General features: G+C 39.2%; 1 protein-coding gene across 2 annotated transcripts in view; it reads right to left on the bottom strand.

Annotated features, from left to right (window-relative positions):
• The window catches only part of blnk (B cell linker), a 43,322-nt gene extending 21,946 nt beyond the window's left edge, over positions 1-21,376 (bottom strand). Inside the window, exons 1-3 of one of the 2 annotated variants that reach the window (XM_047350674.1) lie at positions 21,211-21,376; positions 20,988-21,050; positions 715-761 (exon numbers count right to left, since the gene is read on the bottom strand). In XM_047350674.1, coding sequence (XP_047206630.1) covers positions 715-761; positions 20,988-21,050; positions 21,211-21,279 — 179 coding nt within the window. In that variant the 5' untranslated portion in view covers positions 21,280-21,376. The remainder of the gene's footprint in view (positions 1-714; positions 762-20,987; positions 21,051-21,210) is intronic. The other variant, XM_047350677.1, reaches the window with a different exon arrangement.
• Between the last annotated feature and the right edge of the window lie 3,145 nt (positions 21,377-24,521).

The following is a 24,521-nucleotide window of genomic DNA, read 5'->3' as shown; positions in this document are numbered from 1 at the left end:
AGTTTATGGTCCAGTGACTACAAGGTGTCCTGTGGCTGCAAAATAGGCCCAGTGCATAACCCTTCCAACACCATGATTGAAAGCTGGTGTGAGGTGTTTGGGTTGATATGTTGTGCTTGGTTTTCATCAAACTTGTTGCTGTGGATTATGGCCAAACATCTCTGGACGACATCATCTGTTCAGACGACGTTGTTGCCTTAATGTTTACCGTGAGAAAAGGCTTCTTTTCTTTTCTTTCCAAATAACTGTCATAGTATTACTGAGGTGTTTTGCAATTTAACAGAGCATTATACAGTCTGACCTCAATCTGACCAATGTTACAACATTACCATGGCAATGTGGCAACAAACCAAAAGCTTCAGATAATCTGCTTCTTTAGAGGTGGTCAAGCTTGCAAAGGATCAGTTCCTAAAGTGCATTTCATCAGCGCCATCTAGTTGTTACTTACCCTGATAATTTAAATGAAAATCATTAGAATGAACTTAACTGAACATCGTTACCAAAGTGAGCTGTCATTGCATTTTTGAGGATTTGTTTGCACAACAGTAATCCCTGGTTAGGACCAGATGTGTCATTTCTTTTTTTCACTAGTACTATTATGTCCTGAAATCTGCTACTTTATGGATGAAGGACAAAAAGAGCACAATTAATCTGTTAGGTTTTATCGCTTTTTCATTTTCTGCATAAATGTAAAATAAAGAAACCGTTACTTACGGCTGCTGAAGGAGGCTGAACTTCCTGATATCATTCTCGGACAGATTCTGTAGGAACATCAAAAAAAAAAAAAAAAAAAAAAAATTACAGATGCATCTCAGATGCATGACTTAGAAAATTATCAAAAAGGAAATGTATTTTAGTAACTGTGTGCTCTAAAACGTCCTTGCAGACGGTTGCAGTGACTTGGGACTTGATAAAACCCAGTGGACCAACACCTGCAGATTACATGGTTCCCTAAATAATTGATTACTGTGGAAGATTTACACTGGAATTCAAGCAATGAGGATTCTGTGTCTTTTCACTCTTCCAAATAAAATGTAAAATCTACTTTCATCTTTAAAGAAGACTTTGCACTACTGAACATCAGTCCAATCTTTTTACATCTGAGTGGGATGGTTCTTGAAGCCATGACACCGGCTGTAAGTATTCCCGAAACACTGGAATGGGGGTTTGTTCCACAATCCTAAAGATGCTACAATCCATGTTGTTTGTGCAACGTTTTCTACCACACCTTTTCCTTCCACTCAACTTTCCGTTATTGTCCTTGGATGCAGAACTTTGTGAATTGCCAGCTTCTTTAGTGATGAACCTTTGTGGCTTTTCCTTTTTATGGGTTTGCGTTTTATATGTAAGTCTCACTTTCTGAATAGAACAACCAAATAAATAAAATTGTATAGATATTTGAATTTATTGATATTTACGTTTGAAGGAGGCTGTCTTCAGTTAAACCAGTTTGAGTAGATGTATAGCAAACGCATTAGCATCTTACGAACAGTAGATGGCAGCATATCTCTAAAGGCATTGTCACAAACAGGTCTTACTTAAACATTTCATGCATTTATTGTACGCTTATTTGACAGGTGAAGTCTTCAGATCAGAGACATTTACAAACATTACATTAATATATTACATTTTCAACTGTCATATTACTCTTTTATCGACTAGATTAATACAGCAACTAAATCAGAAGCTGGAATAGCTAAAAACAATCACAAAGGGAACAGAATTTCTAACAAATAAAACAAAACAAATAATAAGGGTGCTTGGTTTTCCATGTTAAATGAAAAAATTAAATTAATCTAATAAAAACAACCAGAATGATCAAACATTCAAAATGAGTTTACATGCCTATTATACTGTACTTTATTTAGGGACATTTCAACATGTGTGTTGTTGCAGAAAGATAATTGTCATTCCTAAATGAAAGGAAAATGATTAGCATAAAATATGCAACAAGCCTTGCTAAATAATGTATTCCTCTCTTCATTCATAATTCATGGCTCCAGGTCGTTATTCACTCTAAGTTGCTTCTGTTTCTAAATTGCTGTAATGTGATGAAAACCCATGACAGCAGATTTCTGAAAGACTTTGTGTTTTAGTCAGAGGGATGAGCAGCGACAGAAAAGTTTGACCTAAGATGGGTTACACATGAGATACACATAAAACATAATGTAAATATCAATGATGTAGAAATGGGCCAATATGAGCTGATTATCGGAGTATTACTTCTATCAAAGCTGTTTAAAGATCCAATGAAATATTTCATGTGGAAGAGCTTTGCAAAGCAGCTCGCCCCACCTCAGTGTGTTGATATGGGAAACGGGGCAACAAAAGAATGTATTACCTCTAGGAATAAACCCATAGGATAGCTGGGAGACCTTTAGGCAAAGCTTGTGACTTAAACATTTGTAAATCAGAGAGAGAGAGATCACTTAATATGAAAGGCTTTACCTCCTTCAAAGAACTGAACCTTGGCCTCAGAGAAACACACTTAATCATCATACTGGCTTACAGGACAGCAAAAAGCATCTGTATAAAATCAGACTTAGCCTTTTGACACAGAATAAAATATCAAATAGTTCTCTCCAGTGGATACTCAGGTATTACTCCAAGCTTGAATTATTTATAGGAGTGTCTGTGCTTGTTTAAATGAGACACAGCAGCTTCTTCTTTGCTCTACAGACGTGGACTCATGTCTGTAGAGCAACATTCAGCTTTATTTTAATTCGTAAAGTGCTTTTTCAGGTTGAATGCAGTCCAGTACATGACCAGAAAATACATCTATGTGGTCCTTCTTTCATTGGATGTAGTAGAAACACCTTCTCAGTGTTGCCACCTTAATGTGGTTCTCCTGAGGGCTATGCTTTGTGAGACTTGGGGTTTCTTGAAGGGTCTCTCATTGAAAATTGATAACAGAGTACTAGTCAGTCTTATAGCGATTTGGGAATCTTGAAGAGGGAAAACTATATAAATTGGTGAATCCCTTTCCACTAAATCTAACCTCAATCACAAACTGCATTTATTAATGATTAAATTATGGAGTGGTTACTATCCAATGTGTAGTCATGAACCAGAGAACTTTGGCAGGTTTTCATCACAACTGTAAAGGGGTTTCAGACTGTGGAGCCACAGAATTGTGAAGGGGCTTAGAGTTGTGTCGCCAGCTATTATTGAATTATTAGAAAGTGCCTGGTGGTCGAGCCTTAGCTCCCGGGGCTCCACATGGGTTCACCACCTGCTGGGAGGGAAGATGAGGTTGGCCAATCATGTGAGCTGAGTGGGAGGCGAGGGAGGGCAACTAATCACAGCATCATAATCAGAACATGTTGAAAGGATTAGATATCCTTTCTGGGCTGGGAACACCTTAGCATCCCTTACAATGAGCTGGGGAGTGCTGCTGGTGAGAGGGAATGTTGGGGTTTCCTACTGTTACATTTGTGACCAAATCTTGGAAAAGTTGAAGATGGATGTATGGATGGATGGAGGGAGTTGAACAGCATATGCAGCCTCCAGAAAATGTTGATAATTTATAGCTGATTTATAAATAATAATGTGCCACTAATCTGTGCAGGATTCTAACATTTTTAATCACTTATGCCACATAGTCCTAACAAAAAAAAAGACTATAAATATTCCTGCTGCATCATCTGTGGCAGATAAAAAGACTAACGAGTGTTTATCTAACAAACTCATTTTAAAGCTGCAGCATGAGAGAAACGTGACTTAAACAAGCTTTTTCAAGCTAACACAGGAGAGACTTTGCTCCTCTGTACCCTATGTGTAAGGAATACCAAAGACGATATTCAAAATATATATATATCTATATAAATATATATAGATATATATATATATCTATATATATATATATAGATATATATATATATTTCTGCTTGTTGGATAAAATAAGAAGCTTAAAAGCACTTAACTATGGAAGCAAACAGTTTTTGAGATTTTAACATGTTATGTTAGAATTTTCAAGCACCACAAAAACATGTTCTGGGCTGCACAGTGGCACAGTTGGTAGCACGGCTGCCTTGCAGCAAGAAGGTCCTGGGTTCAACTCCCAGCTGGGGTTCTTTCTGCATGAACTTTGCATGTTCTCCCTGTGCATGCATGTGTTCTCTCTGATTTAGAAGGTCAGAGGTCCCTCACCAAGTCCTAAAATAATCCAACATGGCTGCCATCTAAAAGGTGGCGATACCTGTGGTAATAAACAGCTTATTTGCTCTTCTGACAGTTTGTTTCTCATTAAATCCGTTAGACACATGGTTTTGTTGAACTTCTGTCAGCGAACATGTTGCTGCAGTATTTAGCTGCTCAAAATGCACAGATTTCTGTCATTATTAGCTTAAATTGCTAGCCTGGTCACTGTAGCTGTAAACACAGTTGTGGCATCATTCCCACATAATAGTTCAAACATGTAAGGTAAAGGAATGCAAAAACAAAAATCAAAGATTTAACCAAATTTGATGCTATTCCATTCAAAAGTTGTTGAAACAATACAACTATTTGTACAAGATTTATGAAAGTATAGGCAAGAGAGGTAGCTTAGTGTACATACAAATACATATTGTTTTATTTTTTCCACTAAAGTTTATCTATTTATACTTGTCTGTATGCTGTGAGCATGTGAAACTAAAGTCAATTTCCTTGTTTGTGCACAGCTATAGCTACCACACACACCATTTCCACCTTCACAAATACCTCAGGCAGTTTTGTTAAGTTTAAAAACCAAATTAAAACAATAAAAACTTGGATTGGTAGCAATGATAAACATGGCACCTGTATATGTTCAAGTAGGCCCAGTAGCAAAAAAAACTCTGTTTCTTTTCTGTATGTAATTAACTTATCTGGCAAGAAAAAAGTGTTGTCTGAGTGTAAAATCTCAGTTTCAACCAAAAGCAGGCACATGGAAGGGGGCCATTGTTTCTGTTCATGTGTGGTTTGCTGCTGGAATGACAACCAGCTAGCAACGCTGCCTTTGACAGGTTTGTTCAAGTTGTTTTTGCTAAAATTGAGTTTCATATGGCCACAGACAGAACAGCTTCTTAGCCACATGCCCACAATAATACCTCTGGTTCTTTCACAGCAGCTACACAAGGTTTCCTGACAGCCATAAGCTAAACTATCTCCAACATGTTCACGGGTTGCCTTTAAATGATCCAGAATTACAGATGTTAAAAGCTAATACCTGGGTGAAGTGTTTTTTCCCTATATAACTCCAACATTTGGTCTGTTTTTATCTTTTTTCCATCCCACAGCAGCTGTGTTGTCCCAGACTGGGTCTAGTGAGGATATGATTGGATTCTATCAACAGCTAATCTGTTAAAGCTGTTTGTTCCTTCTTTTAAGAGACAGACTGTTTGTATTTTTAAAAAACCTTTAATGTTAAGGCTATTTCCTTAACTGGATGCTTGACACAACCACCAATAAATCATGTAATACATTTATTTAATGTGTTGCTATAAATGTATGCATGGGCTGTCCTCTCTGACTGGCCTTTGTTTGCAGTGTTAATGTGATACACAAAAGCTAAAAGTGACTTCCTTACAAAGCTGCCAAACGCAAGCAGCATCCCAGAGATACAGGGTGACACGTCTTTGATCTACTACAGGTCTACCTGTGTGAGTAAATCTGACTTCAAAAAGAGAGATTACCTTTATCTTCACTGTGCTGACTGGCTGTCATCCTTAGCCCTGCTGTAGTATTCAGAATTAGACTGTATTTTTCACACCTTTCATTCTACCTGCTAAACCAACAGAGAAAGTAAGAGGCTAACTTTTACCGTTCTTCATGGCAGAGCCTGCTTTTATGCAATGTCTCTCATGTTTATATACAATCAGCATGAATGTCGTATTAATTTCGGACAATTAATCACTTATTGGAACAGTTTCTTTTTTAGGGTGGAACAACTACAATCACTTCTAAAAATGAGAACCGGGTGCACAACTTTTAATTCATTGTTCATTTTCTTTAGTTTCATAGAGTGAAACTGTGCATGTTTGTGTTTTATCTTGTTTTATTTGCATGGTTTAATTTAAGATGTAAGCCTTTCCCTTTTTCACTTTAGCCTGTTAATTATCCATGAATAAGGAACACCTTATGATTTGAGTAACCAATGGGGAGTCAGCAGGTGGGCAAAAACTTCTGAGTGGCATCAAGGAAAGGTATTAAGAGCAAAAACAAGGAGCAAAAGGGAGAGACGTCTCACCCCCTGTGGGAAGGGGTGGGGTGGGGAGAGCAACAGCAGCAGGAACAGTAACGGCAGCAGCAAGTGGAACCAGTCATACCAGGGTAAGGAGACCCATACAAGGGGGAGGGCACTCTGAACAGGACAAAGTACGCAGAGCCTACCAAATCATTTCCCCCTTGCCAACACAAGTACTGGGGCTTTCCTCGTCTATTTAGGCGATGCCTACTGAAGGTCTAAAGCCCGAGAGGAAGTGCTCAAGAGACCTGCAGGTTTCTTCTAAAATGTTTGCTGCCTGCACATGACTTTTAGTTTGTACGTTTAGAGTCTTCAAAGCACTTTTAGATGCAGACTATGTGGTTATTGAATTGCCTTCGCTGCCTGATTAAGAACATTTGACCCTGATTTGACAAAGGCTACAAAATATATATATCTCAAAAATGCTCTGACAAAGTAACAGATTTATTTTTTGTTTTGCTTTATTTTTTGTCACACTTAAATGTTTCCAAATATCACACAATTTTAAATATCATGGTGAGCTGAGTAAAAAAAAAAAAAAACAGTTTTCAAATAAAGACTCATTTTTTATGGGAGTAGAGCTACCTAAACTAACCTGTGAAAACCTAATAGTCCCCTTGTTACATCTCAAATGTGGTGAAATACATTTTTTGGTTCATTTTGACTAACCACACTTACTGCCAAACCAGTAGAATCAAGAAATCACCTAAATGAAACCAGTCTGAGAATATAAAGTAGGCTCAAAGATCTCCAAAAGCAATAGATAATGCCACAATCTCATGAAATTCAAGAATGGATGAGAAGTGCAGAGATTGACATATATCAGTCTTAAAAGCATTGGAAAGCCATTTCTAAAGGCCTGCGACACCACCCAGGGCCCAGGACTTGGAACATGTTTTAAATATATATATATATATATATATATATATATATATATATATATATAATAAATATGAAAAAAATAAAAGCTAGAAAAAATAAAATGGCAAGAAATTCTCTTGTATTAAATAAACAACCGTATGATTTGAAAATTAGTGGTTTAAATAAAATTTGTGGATTAAAATAGAAACATATATATCTAATTAAACAATCAATTATTAAACAAATCTCTGCTTTGTATTATTTTGTTGCAATTACCGGCACACTAATTTAAATTTCTAGCTACTTTTTGGCCCAGTAATTATTTTATTTAGCCATTTATTTGTTTCTGTATGTATTCTTAATAATGGCAAGATGGCCCCTACATTTTATGTTGCCTTCAACAAGCTTTTAATACATTTCCAGCTGGATATTTGACCACTCTTGGCACAAATGGTAGAGTTCATTGTAACCGATTTCCTTGTAAAGATGGTGCTTTTAAGCATTGTCCATAAATGTTGAATAGGGTTCAGATCAGGGCAGCTGCGTTAACAGCTGAGTCCAGCAAGGAATCAGGAAACAGGAAGCCTAAATACTGGAAATAATTATCACTGGACTATGAACAAGTGAGACTGATTAATTGAAGGTCGAACTGCTGTAAAGAAACATGAATTCAGGGAGCTAAGTGAAGAAAGGGCAAAAAATAAAGGGAACACATCACAGAACAGATACAGAGAAACTAAAATGAATGCAACTAAAAACCAAAGTATTAAAAAATGTAAGGCTTAATAGGACAAAGGATCTCAGGAGCAGATGTTATATTAAAAAAAACAAAAACAGGAAGTTGTCAAGGTTTGAGGTTGTGTGGGACCAAAACGTAGACAAACACTGGGCAGCAGCATGATGATAAAAATGTTTCTTTAATGAAAGGTTTCCAAAAATTACATGGGTTGACAACAAGAAAATGTGCATAACCAGCAGGGAACCGCAAGGTAGTTAACGGTAGGAACCAGTTGTCAGGAATTGTGTTTGAGGAGTAGGACCAGGATGCAGGGAGATACTCGGGAACCATATGGTACAGTTAAGATCCATTCTTTATTGGAAGGCTTGAAGGGCAGAGTTGACAGTGCAGACTTAATCGAGCCCGGAGAAACAGGTCAAGACAGACAGGATGTACTGGACTTACTGGGAGCTGAACAGGAACAGAAACCTGACAGGCATGGAATCAGGAGCATAGCAGGACACGGCGAGAGAAACAAGTGAAACTGGTGAGCTTTCATACAGAGGGAAGTGAATAGTGAGACAATGGCAAGGAGAGGCAGGTAATCAGGGTGAGTACTGATAGGTGTGATGACCAGGTGTAGGGAACTGAGGGAAATGGGTTACTATGGCTACGGGGAAACTGAGATACGGAAACATGAGGGGAGACTGAACTAAACAACAAACTCAGGGAAACAGATCTGAAGGCAAACACTAACTGGGCAAAGTAGGGAACGAGAAACTAAACAGAACATAAGCTAACATTAATAGTAACTCTAGAAGGAACTAAATCTAAGGACATGGAAAGAACTAAAAGTAAACAGGCACAAGAATACTAAACGAGAAACTGAAACTAAGTAAAACAAAAAAGGGAAATAACCATAAGGAACAGACAAAGGGAACTGTACTACTAATAATAAACCCAAGGGAGAAACAGTTCTAAGGAATAAACAAATGAGTAAACAATAACCAAAGGGACCTACGGATGAGGGAAGAAGGAACTACTAAAGGATAACAGAAGGACTAAATAAACAGAACTATTAAACCAAAAGGAACAGAAACACCTAACTGAAAAAGTAAACAAACCCAAAATGGCAGATCCTGACACCAGCAAGAGACAATGAGAATCAGTGAGTTTTTAAACAGAGGGAAGTGCAATGTGGAACCTATGAGAAAGGGAGGCAGGTAATCAGATGAATACTAAACAGGTGTGAGGAGCAAGCTGCAGGAAACTGAGGGGGAAGGTATCTGAAGAAAACTAATTAACAGGGAAACCAAAACTAGATAACAAAACTCAGGGAACAGATCTAAGGAAACTATCAACAAACATGAAGTATGGGAATCTGGAAAATAACAACTAACAAAAATAACGTGAGGACATGAGGGAACCTAACTGAGAAAAGTATCCAAACACAAAACACTAAGTGACACACTGCAACGAATGACCTAACAGAAAGGAAATAAACATGAGAGACTAGAAAAGAGGACTGAACTGAAATAACAAAACCCAGGAAAAGTAGATCTAAAGGGAAGCACAAGAACACAAGAATCTAACTAAACATAAGTAAACAACTAATCTAGAAGAAACAGAAAAACACCTAAGAGAGAAAAAGTAAATCAAAAAACCCAAAATGGCAGATCCTGACAGAAATAAAGAAAATAGCTTAATTCATCTAAACACAACTGGTAAATGTGACCCAACAGCTCAATCTGTCCCTGGTCTTATTATAAAACATTTCTTCTGAAGGTATTTTTCTTGTCCATGAGGACAGCCTCAGATTGTCCTTCATCCAGAGCTCATAGACCAGAGACTTCGAGATTCTTGGGGTGTTCCTTGAACATCACTAGCAATCCCCTTTCATCTAAAGGTGACAGTTTGGGTTAGATGGTTGAAACTTGGAGACAACAGTTTTCCAAAAGGACAATGACCCTAAATGCACATTATAACTGGTTTCGGAAAAAACAAAGCATAAAGCTTCTAAACTGGCCCATAGCACCACCCTCAATCCTTGGAAATCAATGGACTATGCTTAAAAGCCATGTTCATGCCAGAAAACTAATAAAATTAAATAAACTCCATCAATTCTGCTAAGAACAGTAGTTAAATACCCAGTTAGATTATACACTTGTTAATGCCTTCAAAAAGCCTGGGATTGATAAGTTACTTGCTAAGAGACTGTAAATATAATTTTAATCTTATGTGAATCAGTAAAAATATATGATAATTTCAAACCTACAGTGCACCCAATTCATGTTTTTAAATGTTTGATTTCTTAGATCATTCTAACTCCTAAATAGCTCTTCTATTGAAATATCTCCTCACTGAGCACCAATAAAGACACCCATCTGCTTTACATTGGTTAAAATGAAAGCCTTCCTAATTATGCATGATCGGGGTTTAGAATATATCTATAGAAACATGTGGAAATGTTCTCTATGTTTCCCAATATTTTTTCCTCACTAAAACATTCAGCCGGGATGTCTCAGGATTTTTCTACATCAGACGTCCATCCTGGGCTGTGATGAGATTTTCACAAATGTAACAGAAAATCCTGCCAAAATGCTGAGCATGCTTTTACAAAATAAAGGAATAGACATTTCACTGCCAGATGAAAATATGGTTGGTCCAAATTAGAAGAATAATTTGAGCAGAAACAGTCATGAAACAAAGTGAGCCATTTTACAATCATGCCTCCAGAACAAATTCAGCTTTTACATTTGGTTGCTGTGTTCATGTTTTTGTACACGAAAATGTGTGTGGTTTTTGACTGAGGGAAATGATCCACCAATGTTTGGGTTTTGTTTTTCTTTTTTGCTTGTGTTGACCTTTTCCTTGTTGTTCATTATGTTCTTAAAGTCTTGCTTTACTCGGTTCATTTCCCTGTGCTCATCATTATTAGTAGGTGTTGCCTTATTAGTTAATTTCTTTGTATTTAGTCTCTTAGTTTATTCTCGTGTTCGGTTCTTTGTACATTTCAAATTATTTTCTGTTAGATTTTTTCACCCTGGTTTGATAGTTTGTGTCCAGCTTTGTCCAGGTTAATTAGTCTCCTTTCTTCGGTTTTCACTATGCCACAGCTGCTCCACATTTCCTCCGATCAGTCCATCTGTTTTTTTGTCTTGTTCCACCCCTGCCTCAGTGTTTATGCTCCAGACTTCTCTCTGTTCTCTACTGAATTCTTGTTTGACTCTTCGTTCCATGCTGTTCCATTTCCTGTGCTTCATGTCTGTTTTCTGTGTGTAAGGCCATTGTGTAAATTTTCATTACTGAATTATTAAGGTATTCAGTTTTACCTCAGTTTCTCTCTGCATTTGAGTCCATCATCAAAACGCAACATGACACTCAGAGCTTAGAAAAAACCTCCTTCTCTCAGCTGTTTTTGACACCAAGGTTGACATTTTGATTTTATTGTATTTGCATTGTGTATTACAGAATGATTTCACAGTCAGATAGTTTTTGTTTCTTACCTACTCATTTAATTCTTATTGTTTAATGAGATATTATTTTATTGCTCTTCGTTGAATAATTGTGCAGCACTTCGGAGTATCAGTTGTTTATTGTATATTCGTTTGTCGTCGTCGTTTGTCGTCTTCCGCTTTATCTGGGTCGCGGGGTCAGCAGACTCAGCAGACTCAGCAGAGACGCCCAGACGTCCTTCTCCCCAGACACCTCCTCCAGCTCCTCCGGGGGGAGCCCAAGGTGTTCCCAGGCCAGCCGAGAGACATAGTCCCTCCAGCGTGTCCTGGGCCGTTCCCTGGGCCTCCTCTCGGTGGGACGTGCTTGGAGCACCTCCCGAGGAAGGCGTTCAGGAGGCATCCGGTATAGATGCCCGAGCCACCTCAACTGGCTCCTCTTGATGTGGAGGAGCAGCGGCTCTACTCCGAGCCCCTCCCGGATGGCCGAGCTCCTCACCCTATCTCTAAGGGAGTGCCCGGCCACCCTACGGAGGAAGCTCCTTTCAGCCGCTTATATCCGGGATCTCGTTCTTTTGGTCATGACCCAAAGTTCATGGCCATAGGTGAGGGTAGAAACGTAGACCGACCGGTAAATCGAGAGCTTCGCTTTTCGGCTCAGCTCTCTCTTCACCACAACGGACCGGCACAGCGCCCCCATTACTGTGGCAGCCGCACCGATCCGTCTGTCGATCTCCCGCTCCATTCTTCCCTCACTCGTGAACAAGACCCCGAGATACTTAAACTCCTCCACTTGAGGCAGGAACTCCCCTCCAACCTGAAGAGGACAAGCCACCGTTTTCCGGTCGAGTACCATGGCCTCTCACTTGGAGGAGCTGATCTTCATCTCAGCCGCTTCACACTCGGCTGCGAACCGCCACAGTACATGCTGTAGGTCTTGGCTAGAGGGGGCCAGCAGGACCACGTCATCTGCAAAAAGAAGAGACAAAATCCACTGGTCCCCAAACCAGACCCCTCCGGCCCTTCACTGCGTCTAGAAATCCTGTCCATAAAAGTTATAGAAACACCGGAAACAGGTCCGACTTAGTGCCGGCAATGCGGACAAAACTCCTGATCCGCTCGTACAGGGACCGGATGACCCCTAATAAAAGCCCCCCGATTCCATACTCCTGGAGCACCCCCACAGGGCATCATGAGGGACACAGTCGAATGCTTTCTCCAGGTCCACAAAACACATGTGAACCGGTTGGGCAAACTCCCATGAGCCCTCGAGTACCCTGTTGAGGGTATAGAGCTGGTCCAGTGTTCCACGGCCGGTACGAAAACCACGCTGCTCCTCCTGAAGCCGAGGTTCGACTATCGGCTGGACTCTCCTCTCCAATACCCTGGCGTAGGCCTTACCAGGGAGGCTGAGGAGTGTGATCCCCCTGTAGTTGTCACCCGGTCACCCTTCTTATGTAGGGGGAACCACCACCCCAGTCTGCCAGTCCAAAGGCACTGTCCCCGTCCGCCACGCAATGTTGAAGAGGCGTGTCAACCATGACAGCCCCACAACATCCAAAGACTTGAGGTACTCAGGGCGGATCTCATCTAACACCGAAATTTCAAATTCAAGTTGATTTAAATGCCTAACAAATATAAAAAAATAAAACATATAAAATATGCAGTTTCAATTAGAACATATGATTTCTTTTTATTGAGGCACGTAGAAATGTTCTACAGCTCTGTAACATATCTGTCTACAAGGATGCAAATTAAAGAAACGCTGCTTTGTTTCATGCTTCACGTGGGGATGGTAAGTCACAAAGCAAGGCAAAATCACCTTTTAAGTGCAACGGGTGTTTACACTTTACACTGGACTGATTGCTTGAGCTATCAGCAAATATTCACACTATTGTCACATCCCAGATTCTGTCAAGCTGTGCTCCAGCTCAGCAGTGGTTTCAGTTATATGCCAAAATCAGCATGCTGGAGTTGCCACAGAGAAAACAGTACCTCAGTGTTGCTGAATATCAGTGGGCATATTGCTTCTCCAGGGATATTTGATCAAAGCAGGAGATCATTAGTGTCATTTGGATATGTAAATTAGTAAATATTATTATTGTCAGTCCATGTTGTTGAGACAGGCTACAGATAAGATAATACAAGACCAGCTAATGGGGATCATACTTATTGGTTGAACATTTGTTTCAAGCCTTAAAATAAAGGAATCTTTTATTGAATTAGCATAATCCCGTTTATGAAACCAGATTATAATTTAAGTAAATGTTTTCTGTAAAGAAAAAGAAATGACACAACAAATTTTTTTTTGAAAAAACAAAACAAAACTGGAAAGCACTAGAGATGCACCCATCAGGCTTTCCAGTCTGATGATAATTTCCAGCTCTTTTTTAGTTCTGACCTGCTGATTACAATTATTTACCTTATTCCTGGTGGTACTGCTGTAGGAATGATTATGTTACCAACTCCATAGTGGCAGCTAGAGTAAAGTGATTTGTTTTGGTACAGAACTGGTACCGAGAGCTGAATTTTTCCCTAAAACATTTAGCTTTCATTATGGTTGGGTACCATGGTCTGGTAAACAGTCAGTAGTTTGTCAAAATTTCTTCTTTTTTTGAGTGTTATAATAATACTCCTATGAACATGTCCTGTCATGGTCCTATCATGTCCAAACAGGCCCACTTGTTGTGCTGGTTGTAGCTGGACAAAACCAGACAAAGACAGACAAAGCTTAAGGTGTGGCTTCAGCAAGCAAAAGAAACCTCAAAAAGCCCCACAAAGGCTCCTTTTACTTGTGAGCTAAAGCCCAGCGAGGATCAGCCCAAACACCCTATTTGTGCTCGGGTTGATTTTAGGTTTCAGAAATGAAGAGTGACTATAAAGAGTAGCTATGTCCTTTTATGATCGTTAATACTTTATCACTGTATGACATCCCAGCAGTCTTTCCATCTCTGACCGCATTCACAACCTCAAGAAATTACCACTGAAAAATTGTCAAATACACAATTTATTCATAAAAATTTTTAAAAGCAACAAAAATGCCAAATCTGAATTAAATTATATTTCCATCTTTGTTTTTGTCTGTAGCAGATAAGTGGACTGGGCAGATAGATATGATGGAAATAAGTGATAAGAATCAATTTCCTCGTCTCACACCAACCCGCCTTTGAAAGAAAAAGGTCCTAGTATGACAATCGTATCTTGTTTAAAATGTAGAAGCTGATGTCCCCATATGTTACGTTTTACCCATATTTGCTATGTGAGGGACTGTTTGTGAACATGTATAAAAGCTGGACTGGACATTGCCAACAGGATTCATGCAGTGTATCTTGTCATCTGGGAATATGGTGGATGACACATTAAAGGGGAAAAAACTGTTCCTTAATACCGGCAGTAGTTAAAATTTTAAACAACTGAAAAAAGTTTATCAAAGTTTGTGTTGTTGGTAATAGAATGAAAAAGGTGGAAGTTCTTAGTGTTGGTGCATTTAATGAATCTGATTTTTCACCATTTGACCTGCCAGCGATAATCAGAGCCGTTCCGATTCTAACCTCTGGCCAAATAATCGGTGCATCTCTAGTAGGTAGCCCTACCAATACCTTTAAAATGAATACATTTTTTTATTCATGCTTTGCATTTTTTAAGGTTTTGAAGCATATTTTTGCCTTTCTTTGAGTGGACCATACAGGTCCTTCTCAAAATATTAGCATATTGTGATAAAGTTAATTATTTTCCATAATGTCATGATGAAAATTTAACATTCATATATTTTAGATTCATTGCACACTAACTGAAATATTTCAGGTCTTTTATTGTCTTAATACGGATGATTTTTGCATACAGCTCATGAAAACCCAAAATTCCTATCTCACAAAATTAGCATATCATTAAAAGGGTCTCTAAACGAGCTATGAACCTAATCATCTGAATCAACGAGTTAACTCTAAACACCTGCAAAAGATTCCTGAGGCCTTTAAAACTCCCAGCCTGGTTCATCACTCAAAACCCCAATCATGGGTAAGACTGCCGACCTGACTGCTGTCCAGAAGGCCACTATTTACACCCTCAAGCAAGAGGGTAAGACACAGAAAGACATTTCTGAACGAATAGGCTGTTCCCAGAGTGCTGTATCAAGGCACCTCAGTGGGAAGTCTGTGGGAAGGAAAAAGTGTGGCAGAAAACGCTGCACAACGAGAAGAGGTGACCGGACCCTGAGGAAGATTGTGGAGAAGGGCCGATTCCAGACCTTGGGGGACCTGCGGAAGCAGTGGACTGAGTCTGTAGTAGAAACATCCAGAGCCACCGTGCACAGGCGTGTGCAGGAAATGGGCTACAGGTGCCGCATTCCCCAGACCTGGGCTACAGAGAAGCAGCACTGGACTGTTGCTCAGTGGTCCAAAGTACTTTTTTCGGATGAAAGCAAATTCTGCATGTCATTCAGAAATCAAGGTGCCAGAGTCTGGAGGAAGACTGGGGAGAAGGAAATGCCAAAATGCCAGAAGTCCAGTGTCAAGTACCCACAGTCAGTGATGGTCTGGGGTGCCGTGTCAGCTGCTGGTGTTGGTCCACTGTGTTTTATCAAGGGCAGGGTCAATGCAGCTAGCTATCAGGAGATTTTGGAGCACTTCATGCTTCCATCTGCTGAAAAGCTTTATGGAGATGAAGATTTCATTTTTCAGCATGACCTGGCACCTGCTCACAGTGCCAAAACCACTGGTAAATGGTTTACTGACCATGATATCACTGTGCTCAATTGGCCTGCCAACTCTCCTGACCTGAACCCCATAGAGAATCTGTGGGATATTGTGAAGAGAACGTTGAGAGACTCAAGACCCAACACTCTGGATGAGCTAAAGGCCGCTATCGAAGCATCCTGGGCCTCCATAAGACCTCAGCAGTGCCACAGGCTGATTGCCTCCATGCCACGCCGCACTGAAGCAGTAATTTCTGCAAAAGGATTCCCAACCAAGTATTGAGTGCATAACTGTACATGATTATTTGAAGGTTGACGTTTTTTGTATTAAAAACACTTTTCTTTTATTGGTCGGATGAAATATGCTAATTTTGTGAGATAGGAATTTTGGGTTTTCATGAGCTGTTTGCCACAATCATCCGTATTAAGACAATAAAAGACCTGAAATATTTCAGTTAGTGTGCAATGAATCTAAAATATATGAATGTTAAATTTTCATCATGACATTATGGAAAATAATGAACTTTATCACAATATGCTAATATTTTGAGAAGGACCTGTATGTCTCTAATCTTTATCCTTTTGAAAGGCCCACTAGTAACCGATTGGTTAGTTATCTGACAGAGGCCTTAAGGTTTTATTGAAAAAAGTCTGGTATTTCAAAAAGCTTATGATGCCATGCAGTTTAACAAGGTTAACAGGGCCTTTGGAAAAGATACTGTACAGATCTGCAGCTTCACAGACCCTCCACCATACTTAATAATGGGCTTAAGGTGCTCTTCTGCATGTTTGCTGCTGAAAAACTCAATAGTCTTGTCTGGCCAAAGCACAAGGCTGCAGCTGAAGTCCGAGCAGTATTCTGCAAGTTCCACATGTTTACGTTTGTGATGATAGGACAGAAATAGTTATTTTCCTGTCATGCCTCTGGTACAACCCATTTAGAAAAAAACTAATGCTTGTTACAAGAACTTGTAACTGGGAGTTTTGGAGTTTTTGGCGCTCTTACAATTTTCCTGACCGTGTGTGGTGGCAAGATAAACCTAGCTCCTTCTCCAGCCTAAACGGCCAGTAGCTAAAAGAATTGAGTCTCTATGTTAAGTTTTGTTTATTGCCGAACAATACAAACGTCTTAGAAATAAGAAGCAGGATTACTGATGGCACAATCTCTGAAAAAAAGAAAAACAAAAAAAGCGATCCAAGAGTTTTCAGAGAGAGCTTCGAATCTGGATTATTGCCTTCCTCTGAGCCATTCTACTGTCATGGCTGAAAAATTTATTTGGTAAACAAAAGTCCACCATTAACCAACCGATGAGTGTATAACCAGGAAACGCTTGGTAACTTTGAAAGTAGTTAGACTGATACGCAGTGCAGATGTTCACATCAGGCAGCGGTTTACTTTAGCCTAATAGAGCTCTGTTGAATCTCTCTCAATGTGGGATCTATCAGCCAGTACACATGCTGTATGTATATGTATTTTTCAGCTCTGCACTGGCACCTTGCACATCAAAGCCTCTCCTCTGAAACATTCATAATTTGTTTGACTGATCATGTTCCCTGTTGAGTCTCAGCCTGTGAGATATAAAACTTCGCTCAAGGTGAGTAAATAATTTGAGAAGATCCTTCCTCCCATCACCAATAAAACTCTACAATAAAAACCTATAAATACACAGTACTCCCAACGCATATATGTTTCACCTTATTTATATCTATTCGTTCTATGTATTAAAGTGGCAGGTAGTATATATATAGTGCCTTGCAAAATTATTCATTCTTTTTTAACTTTTTTTGGGGGCATTTTGTAAGGCCATAACCACAAACATCAATCTGTTTTATTCAGATTTAATGTGATGTGATAGATAAATAAATTATTTTACATTTAAAAATCTATAAAAAGTGACACTAACATGAAATCAGCCCCTTTTACTTTGATACCTCTAAATTAAATCCAGTGACACCAACCGACTTCAAAAGCCTCTGATCTGTAAATAGAGTCCACCTGTGTGGAATTTAATGCAGGTTTAAGCACAGCTCTATGATGGCCCCAGAGGTTTATTCAAGAACATTAGTGAACAAACAGCAGCATAAAAATGGAGATGTTTAAAGCAGATTATATAGCAATTAGCACAATATGTTTGGTTAAAGGTCTCAGAAGTGAAAGGCTAAAAACAGGAACTCCCTTGAAGTTGAAATTCCAAGTGGAAAAATCAAAATGTCTCACTAATCCTGACCTCAAAACCTTATATGGCAGCTCTGTATTTAGAACACAGTGATAGTGACCATAATTAGCCATTTATTTGCACTTGTGGTGGTTTGTATCTCATGAAATGTGTGATACAAATAAATACACCTTCATTTGCTTGTAATGCTCATATTAGCTAGCTTTTTACTGATTGAACACAATAATATGCATAGGACAGTTTTTCAGACTTGGACTTTCTTTTGCAAGTACCGCTAAACTCACCCAAGTACCCTGGTTGGTATTTCTCCCCCTGTTTGAGAACTGTGGTGTTGGGGAACATGTTGAATCCATAATTCAAAAATGGAAAGAGTAACTCACAATTGCAAAGCTACCAAGACAGGGCCGTCCACCTAAACTGACTGGCTGAGGAAGGAGAGCATTGATCAGAGAAGCAGTCAAGAGATCCACGTAGTTTTCTGAAGGAGCTCGGGTGGTAAAATCTATCAAGAGTATTAGTCATGCATGTCACAATTCTGCACATCACTCTGAACACACCACCTTCATTATAAAACATGGCACTGGCAGCGTCATGCTGTGAGGATGTGTTTCCTGAGCAAGGAGAGCAAGCTGGATAGAGTTGATGGGAATATGAATGGAGGTAATAACAGGGCAATCCTGGGAGAAGATAAAACTCAAGATGGTAGTAAACATACAGCCAGAGCTAAAATGGAATGGTTTGCTGGAATGGTTAGATTGACCTAGTCAAAGTCCAGACCTACAGGGGTTGGACAATGAAACTGAAACACCTGTCATTTTAGTGTGGGAGGTTTCGTGGCTAAACTGGACCAGCCTGGTAGCCAATCTTCATTGATTGCACATTGCACCAGTAAGAGCAGAGTGTGAAGGTTCAATTAGCAGGGTAAGAGCACAGTTTTACTCAAAATATTGAAATGCACACAACATTATGGGTGACATACCAGAGTTCAAAAGAAGACAAATTGTTGGTGCACGTCTTGCTGGCACATCTGTGACCAAGACAGCAAGTCTTTGTGATGTATCAAGAGCTACGGTCTCCAGGGTAATGTCAGCATACCACCAAGAAGGACGAACCACATCCAACAGGATTAACTGTGGACGCAAGAGGAAGCTGTCTGAAAGGGATGTTCGGGTGCTAACCTGGATTGTATCCAAAAAACATAAAATCACGGCTGCCCAAATCACAGCAGAATTAAATGTGCACCTCAACTCTCCTGTTTCCACCAGAACTGTCCGTCGGGAGCTCCACAGGGTCAATATACACGGCCGGGCTGCTATAGCCAAACCTTTGGTCACTCATGCCAATGCCAAACGTCGGTTTAAATGGTGCAAGGAGCGCAAATCTTGGGCTGTGGACAATGTGAAACATGTATTGTTCTCTGATGAGTCCACCTTTACTGTTTTCCCCACATCCGGGAGAGTTACGGTGTGGAGAAGTCCCAAAGAAGCGTACCACCCAGACTGTTGCATGCCCAGAGTAAAGCATGGGGGTGGATCAGTGATGGTTTGGGCTGCCATATCATGGCATTACCTTGGCCCAATACTTGTGCTAGATGGGCGCATCACTGCCAAGGACTACCGAACCATTCTTGAGGACCATGTGCATCCAATGGTTCAAACATTGTATCCTGAAGGCGGTGCCATGTATCAGGATGACAATGCACCAATACACACAGCAAGACTGGTGAAAGATTGGTTTGATGAACATGAAAGTGAAGTTGAACATCTCCCATGGCCTGCACAGTCACCAGATCTAAATATTATTGAGCCACTTTGGGTTGTTTTGGAGGAGCGAGTCAGGAAACGTTTTCCTCCACCAGTATCACGTAGTGACCTGGCCACTATCCTGCAAGAAGAATGGCTTAAAATCTCTCTGACCACTGTGCAGGACTTGTATATGTCATTCCCAAGACAAATTGATGCTGTATTGGCCGCAAAAGGAGGCCCTACACCATACTAATAAATTATTGTGGTCTAAAACCAGGTGTTTCAGTTTCATTGTCCAACCCCTGTAATTCTAATTGAATATCTGTAGCAAGACTTAGCAATTGATGTTCACAGTTACTCTCCATCCAGTCTGACTGAGCTTGAGCTGTTGTGCAAAGAAGTTAAAATTTGGTAGAGATATGCCCTTGGAGTTATAAATTACAAAGAAAGGTTACTACAGAGTATTGAATAAGGAGTTCTGCTGTTTGCTTAACAGGCACTTTTACTGGGATGGCAAACCGATCTTAGTTGTGGGGTCCTAGTACATCACAGTTAGTTTCTTTCAGTTCTTAATTTTTATCCCCAGTCCAAAGTTTTAGCTGAAATTATTTATCAGAAACACACAATGAAAATAAATGGAACAAAAGGCCTGAGAGTTATTCTCAAAGCAGAAGTTACAACAGATTTACTGACTTCTGTATGAGGAAGGCCAAACTGTGGGAAGTAAAGCAAGCAACTGTGTTCAAATCAGTCATGCCCATTTCTTGTACTGTCTCTGTTTCTCTACTTGTTTGGATTCACATTGATGGTAAACTGTGCTCTTCTGGTTTGTGAAGAAATATTTAAGTAATTAAACAAATAGGGAAATACACACATAAACAAAGAAGTGGAATGAAAATGTGCTATAGTAGGTTCAGCTGTTTGTTTTCTTTTGTACTGCAAAAAACAATTATTTTGCTGTTTTAATACCATAATCCTGATTTGAATAATGTCTTGGGACGATTTGCCAGTTTTATGCTAGAAAAACAAGGTGAACAACACTACTGCCCTGAATGTAATCGCCTGTGAGATAAAACCATTATTTCTGCAGAATTAAAGCTAGAAAAATATAAAAAAATATTTATATTCTGACTCACCAGAAATCTGAGTCCATCAATTTTTAATCTGGTCACAGTTGCAGCACAGTCTTGCATGTTATTCTGATGGTAAACACAGAGAATTTAATTCAGCAACACTTCATGTCAGTCACCTGAGCCACAACATGAATCCCTGATCTTTTAAATGTTGAGGAAAATAGGTTCTCGCCATCAGCTTCTTGCCTCCTACTGAAATGTTTCTTGTCGTTCCTCTTGAACCCACCTTGCACATAAAAAGGGCCAATTTCACCTGGTCCCATCCTTCACACTCTTCTCTGGACGGCAGGTTCATGTCTGTCACCGCAGGGAACCTCTGAGCAGCAGTGTGCTTCTGAGCGATGTGGGAAAAGTATTCACAGCGAGAGTGCCTTAGAATGGAGATGCACACCCACTTTCATTCTTCATCATACATAAATACGGAATGTGCTGGAACTGTAACTAAAACACAGATGAACATTTCCCTATTAACCGTCTTCCGGCATCAACAAAAGGGAAGCTCGAACTTCCTGAAAAATATTCTATATTAAAACTTACAAGAAACCAAATGTGTCACAATAGGGGAGATATGTTTACACATCCCAGCTCAGGGCTTATTTAATGTAAGGAAATTTAAATGTATAATTTTTTACTTTAAGGTTAAATATTACATTTCTAATCAGCTTCCAAGAAATATTTTTTACTTCTGTAGTGAACAAACACACTTCAGATTTGATAATACAGGATAACACAGTTTAACATTGCTACCGTCTTGTGTAACTTATTTTAAAAAGACATTTTCAGTTACATTTTGGAATATTTTTATTTTAAAAATGGGTTGCCAGTGTGTTTAATAGATTATTACAGTGATCAAAAATTCCCAAAGCCAATCCACAAGTGAGCTCTAAAAATAGCAGTATTTCTGATCAAGAACCAGTTGGGAAATGAAAAGATGAGAGAGAGAGAGACTGAATTTATCTCACAATGGAGAAATTGTCCTCTGCATTTAATTTAATCTGCATTTAGGGAGCAGTGGGCTGCCATTGTGTGGCACCCCGGGGCATTCAGGGCCTAAGGGTCTTGCTCAGGGAGCCAGAGTGGCAGGCTGTGGTAAATAACATGCTCTCAAACCACTAGCCCACTACATCCCATCTCACATCAAGATAATTGTACTTTACTGATGAGTAATAAATAATACAATAAAGACCAAATGTCATTTTCTAGCACTAAACCTGCACATACCCTAGTTCCTGAATTATCCTATCCCTGTGTACTCAAAGGCCAAAGTTATGGCTGAACGTAAGTTCTTTTGAGAGCAAATATCAACATGAATGATGTTGCCTTCAATGCTTTTACATCAGGCACATAGTACTAAGTGCAGTTCTCATTTTAAAATGAGAAAAACCAGCTTTCATTCAATTTGTGGTAACAAAAGAACAATTTTGAGGAAGTGCTTCCCTTAAATATAACTCCAGCCACACAATTTGACCATATGAACATTCATTTTTGGCAATTTTTGAAGATTAAGTCAAAAGATTAAAAAAAATAATAAAAACTAACTCAGTGGTTACGTTCAGCTATACAAGCTAATATGAAACCAAACATGCTGTCAGGCTCAAGTGCACTTCCCGTTTGGTGGGCACCGATCCTGCGAGTGGAAAGTTATAAAAAGGAGGATTGGGGGATGTGCATGACAGATGCCAGCAATAATCTGCATAAATTAGGCATTAAGGGGCAATAAAAACAGGTGATAGATGACAAACACCTTGTCATGATCTAGAGGTGTGGGTTCTATTTTTCATTTGGGTTTGTGTTTTTCAGTATTTTTCTTTCTGTGTTATGCTATCAGGTTTTACCATATTCAGTTATTTTTGCTATATCAGTTTACTTCTCTGTGCTCAGACTTGTTAGGCGTGTCTCATGTTTGTATATTTCTTAAATTTATCTTTGTAGTTCATTCTTGTCTTCTTTATATTTTGAGTTATTACTGTTAGTATTCTATGTTAGATTATTTCCAGTATCTTTGTTCAGCTCCATTCATTTTTATTTGGCTCCACTCTCAGTCACTGTCACTTGATAATCAGCTTTACTCAGTTCACCTGCTTCATGCCAATCAGTCTCCTTGTTTTCGCCTGTCCACTATATTAACTGTTCTGTGCTGTTTACTCGTCGCTGGAGAATACTGTTTGCTCATGCCATGCCTGCTCATGTTTATGCTTGCTTGTGATCATCACATGCCAGAATGTACGTTTTAATTGTTCTTAAATATTTCAACTCCACATTTTGCTGCTGGCTGCCTATCTGCACTTGGGTCCTCTCCAAGATGATATTCTTGACACATTGAAAGATATACTGGTTGATATACTGCAATTCAACAACCCACAATGGTGGTACATTATTGGCAATAAATGACCAAATGAAGTCAGATTTAGATCCATTTACAGTCCAAATTTTAATATTCAGTTAATATTCAGTTGTTCAATTAAATTCAGTTGAGCCTAAAATGCAAATAACATTTTCTAAGGAAGCCCGTCTGATTACACTGAGTTATTGGATTTTGCTGTCATATCTCATCTGGAGAAACATCTGAGAAGAACCGCTTGTTTTTAACATGAAGAATACTCCAGCAGAACCAGCCTCAGTGTAAATGCCCATCTGCCACGACTGGCTGAGGGTTAAAGGAACAGGAAACAGACACAAAAAACAAAAGAAGCACTGAGCCAGGAAACCAAGTAGTGTACACAAAGTTAATGTTAGTGGTAGCTGCATCAATTTCTTTGTCCAGGAATAAGATGCAGCTAAAAAAAGAAGGCCTGGACCATGTATACTTTCTCTGAAAAAGAACAGCAGAGCAGGATCACAACGTTAATGGCAGCAATAACTCTTTTGGTGACTCTATCCAGGAAAAACACACAGCTATGGAGAATCACTGAGCAAGGAGTACCTTCTATGGTAGTGTAGTACGAGGAGATTACACAAATTTAATGGCAGTGGCAGTCCCAACAGTGACTCCACCCATAAAAAAAAACTAAACACAAAATCACTTGGCCAGGAGTACTTTCTGTTGGTAAGAAAGTCAAAGAGAACAGACAAAGGTAATAATAACTCTGTCTAAGAAAGAGACACAGCTAAACTCAAAAGTACATGGCCAGGGGTACCTTCTGTGGGAAAGAAAAAACATATAACACATTGTTAATTGCAGCAAGGAGGATAAATTTAATAATTGACAAGAGCATTAAACCCATTAAAATGCATGCATCAACTTAAACATAATATGCTTGTGACTGCAAAATGTTTTAAAATGAATGACAGTTTTTTTTATTGGTTTAATGCTTGAATATGATAAACATAACCTGAGGGCACTTACTAGACCTTATTGTTGTTACAAAGACATAAATAACAATATGCTAACTAAGAAAATATTTAGAGTTGTAAGTGTATATTGCTGAACATTTTCACGTAGAATTTCACTTTTCCTTAGGCAACAGAAACAATTAAGATGCACTACTCATTTAGATTATGGCTAATAACGACTGGGAAGAAATAGGGTTAGAGGTT

Source organism: Girardinichthys multiradiatus, chromosome 22, assembly GCF_021462225.1.
Source record: "Girardinichthys multiradiatus isolate DD_20200921_A chromosome 22, DD_fGirMul_XY1, whole genome shotgun sequence".
Classification (NCBI taxonomy): Eukaryota; Metazoa; Chordata; class Actinopteri; order Cyprinodontiformes; family Goodeidae; genus Girardinichthys; species Girardinichthys multiradiatus.
This window is presented reverse-complemented; position numbering and strand designations above follow the sequence as displayed.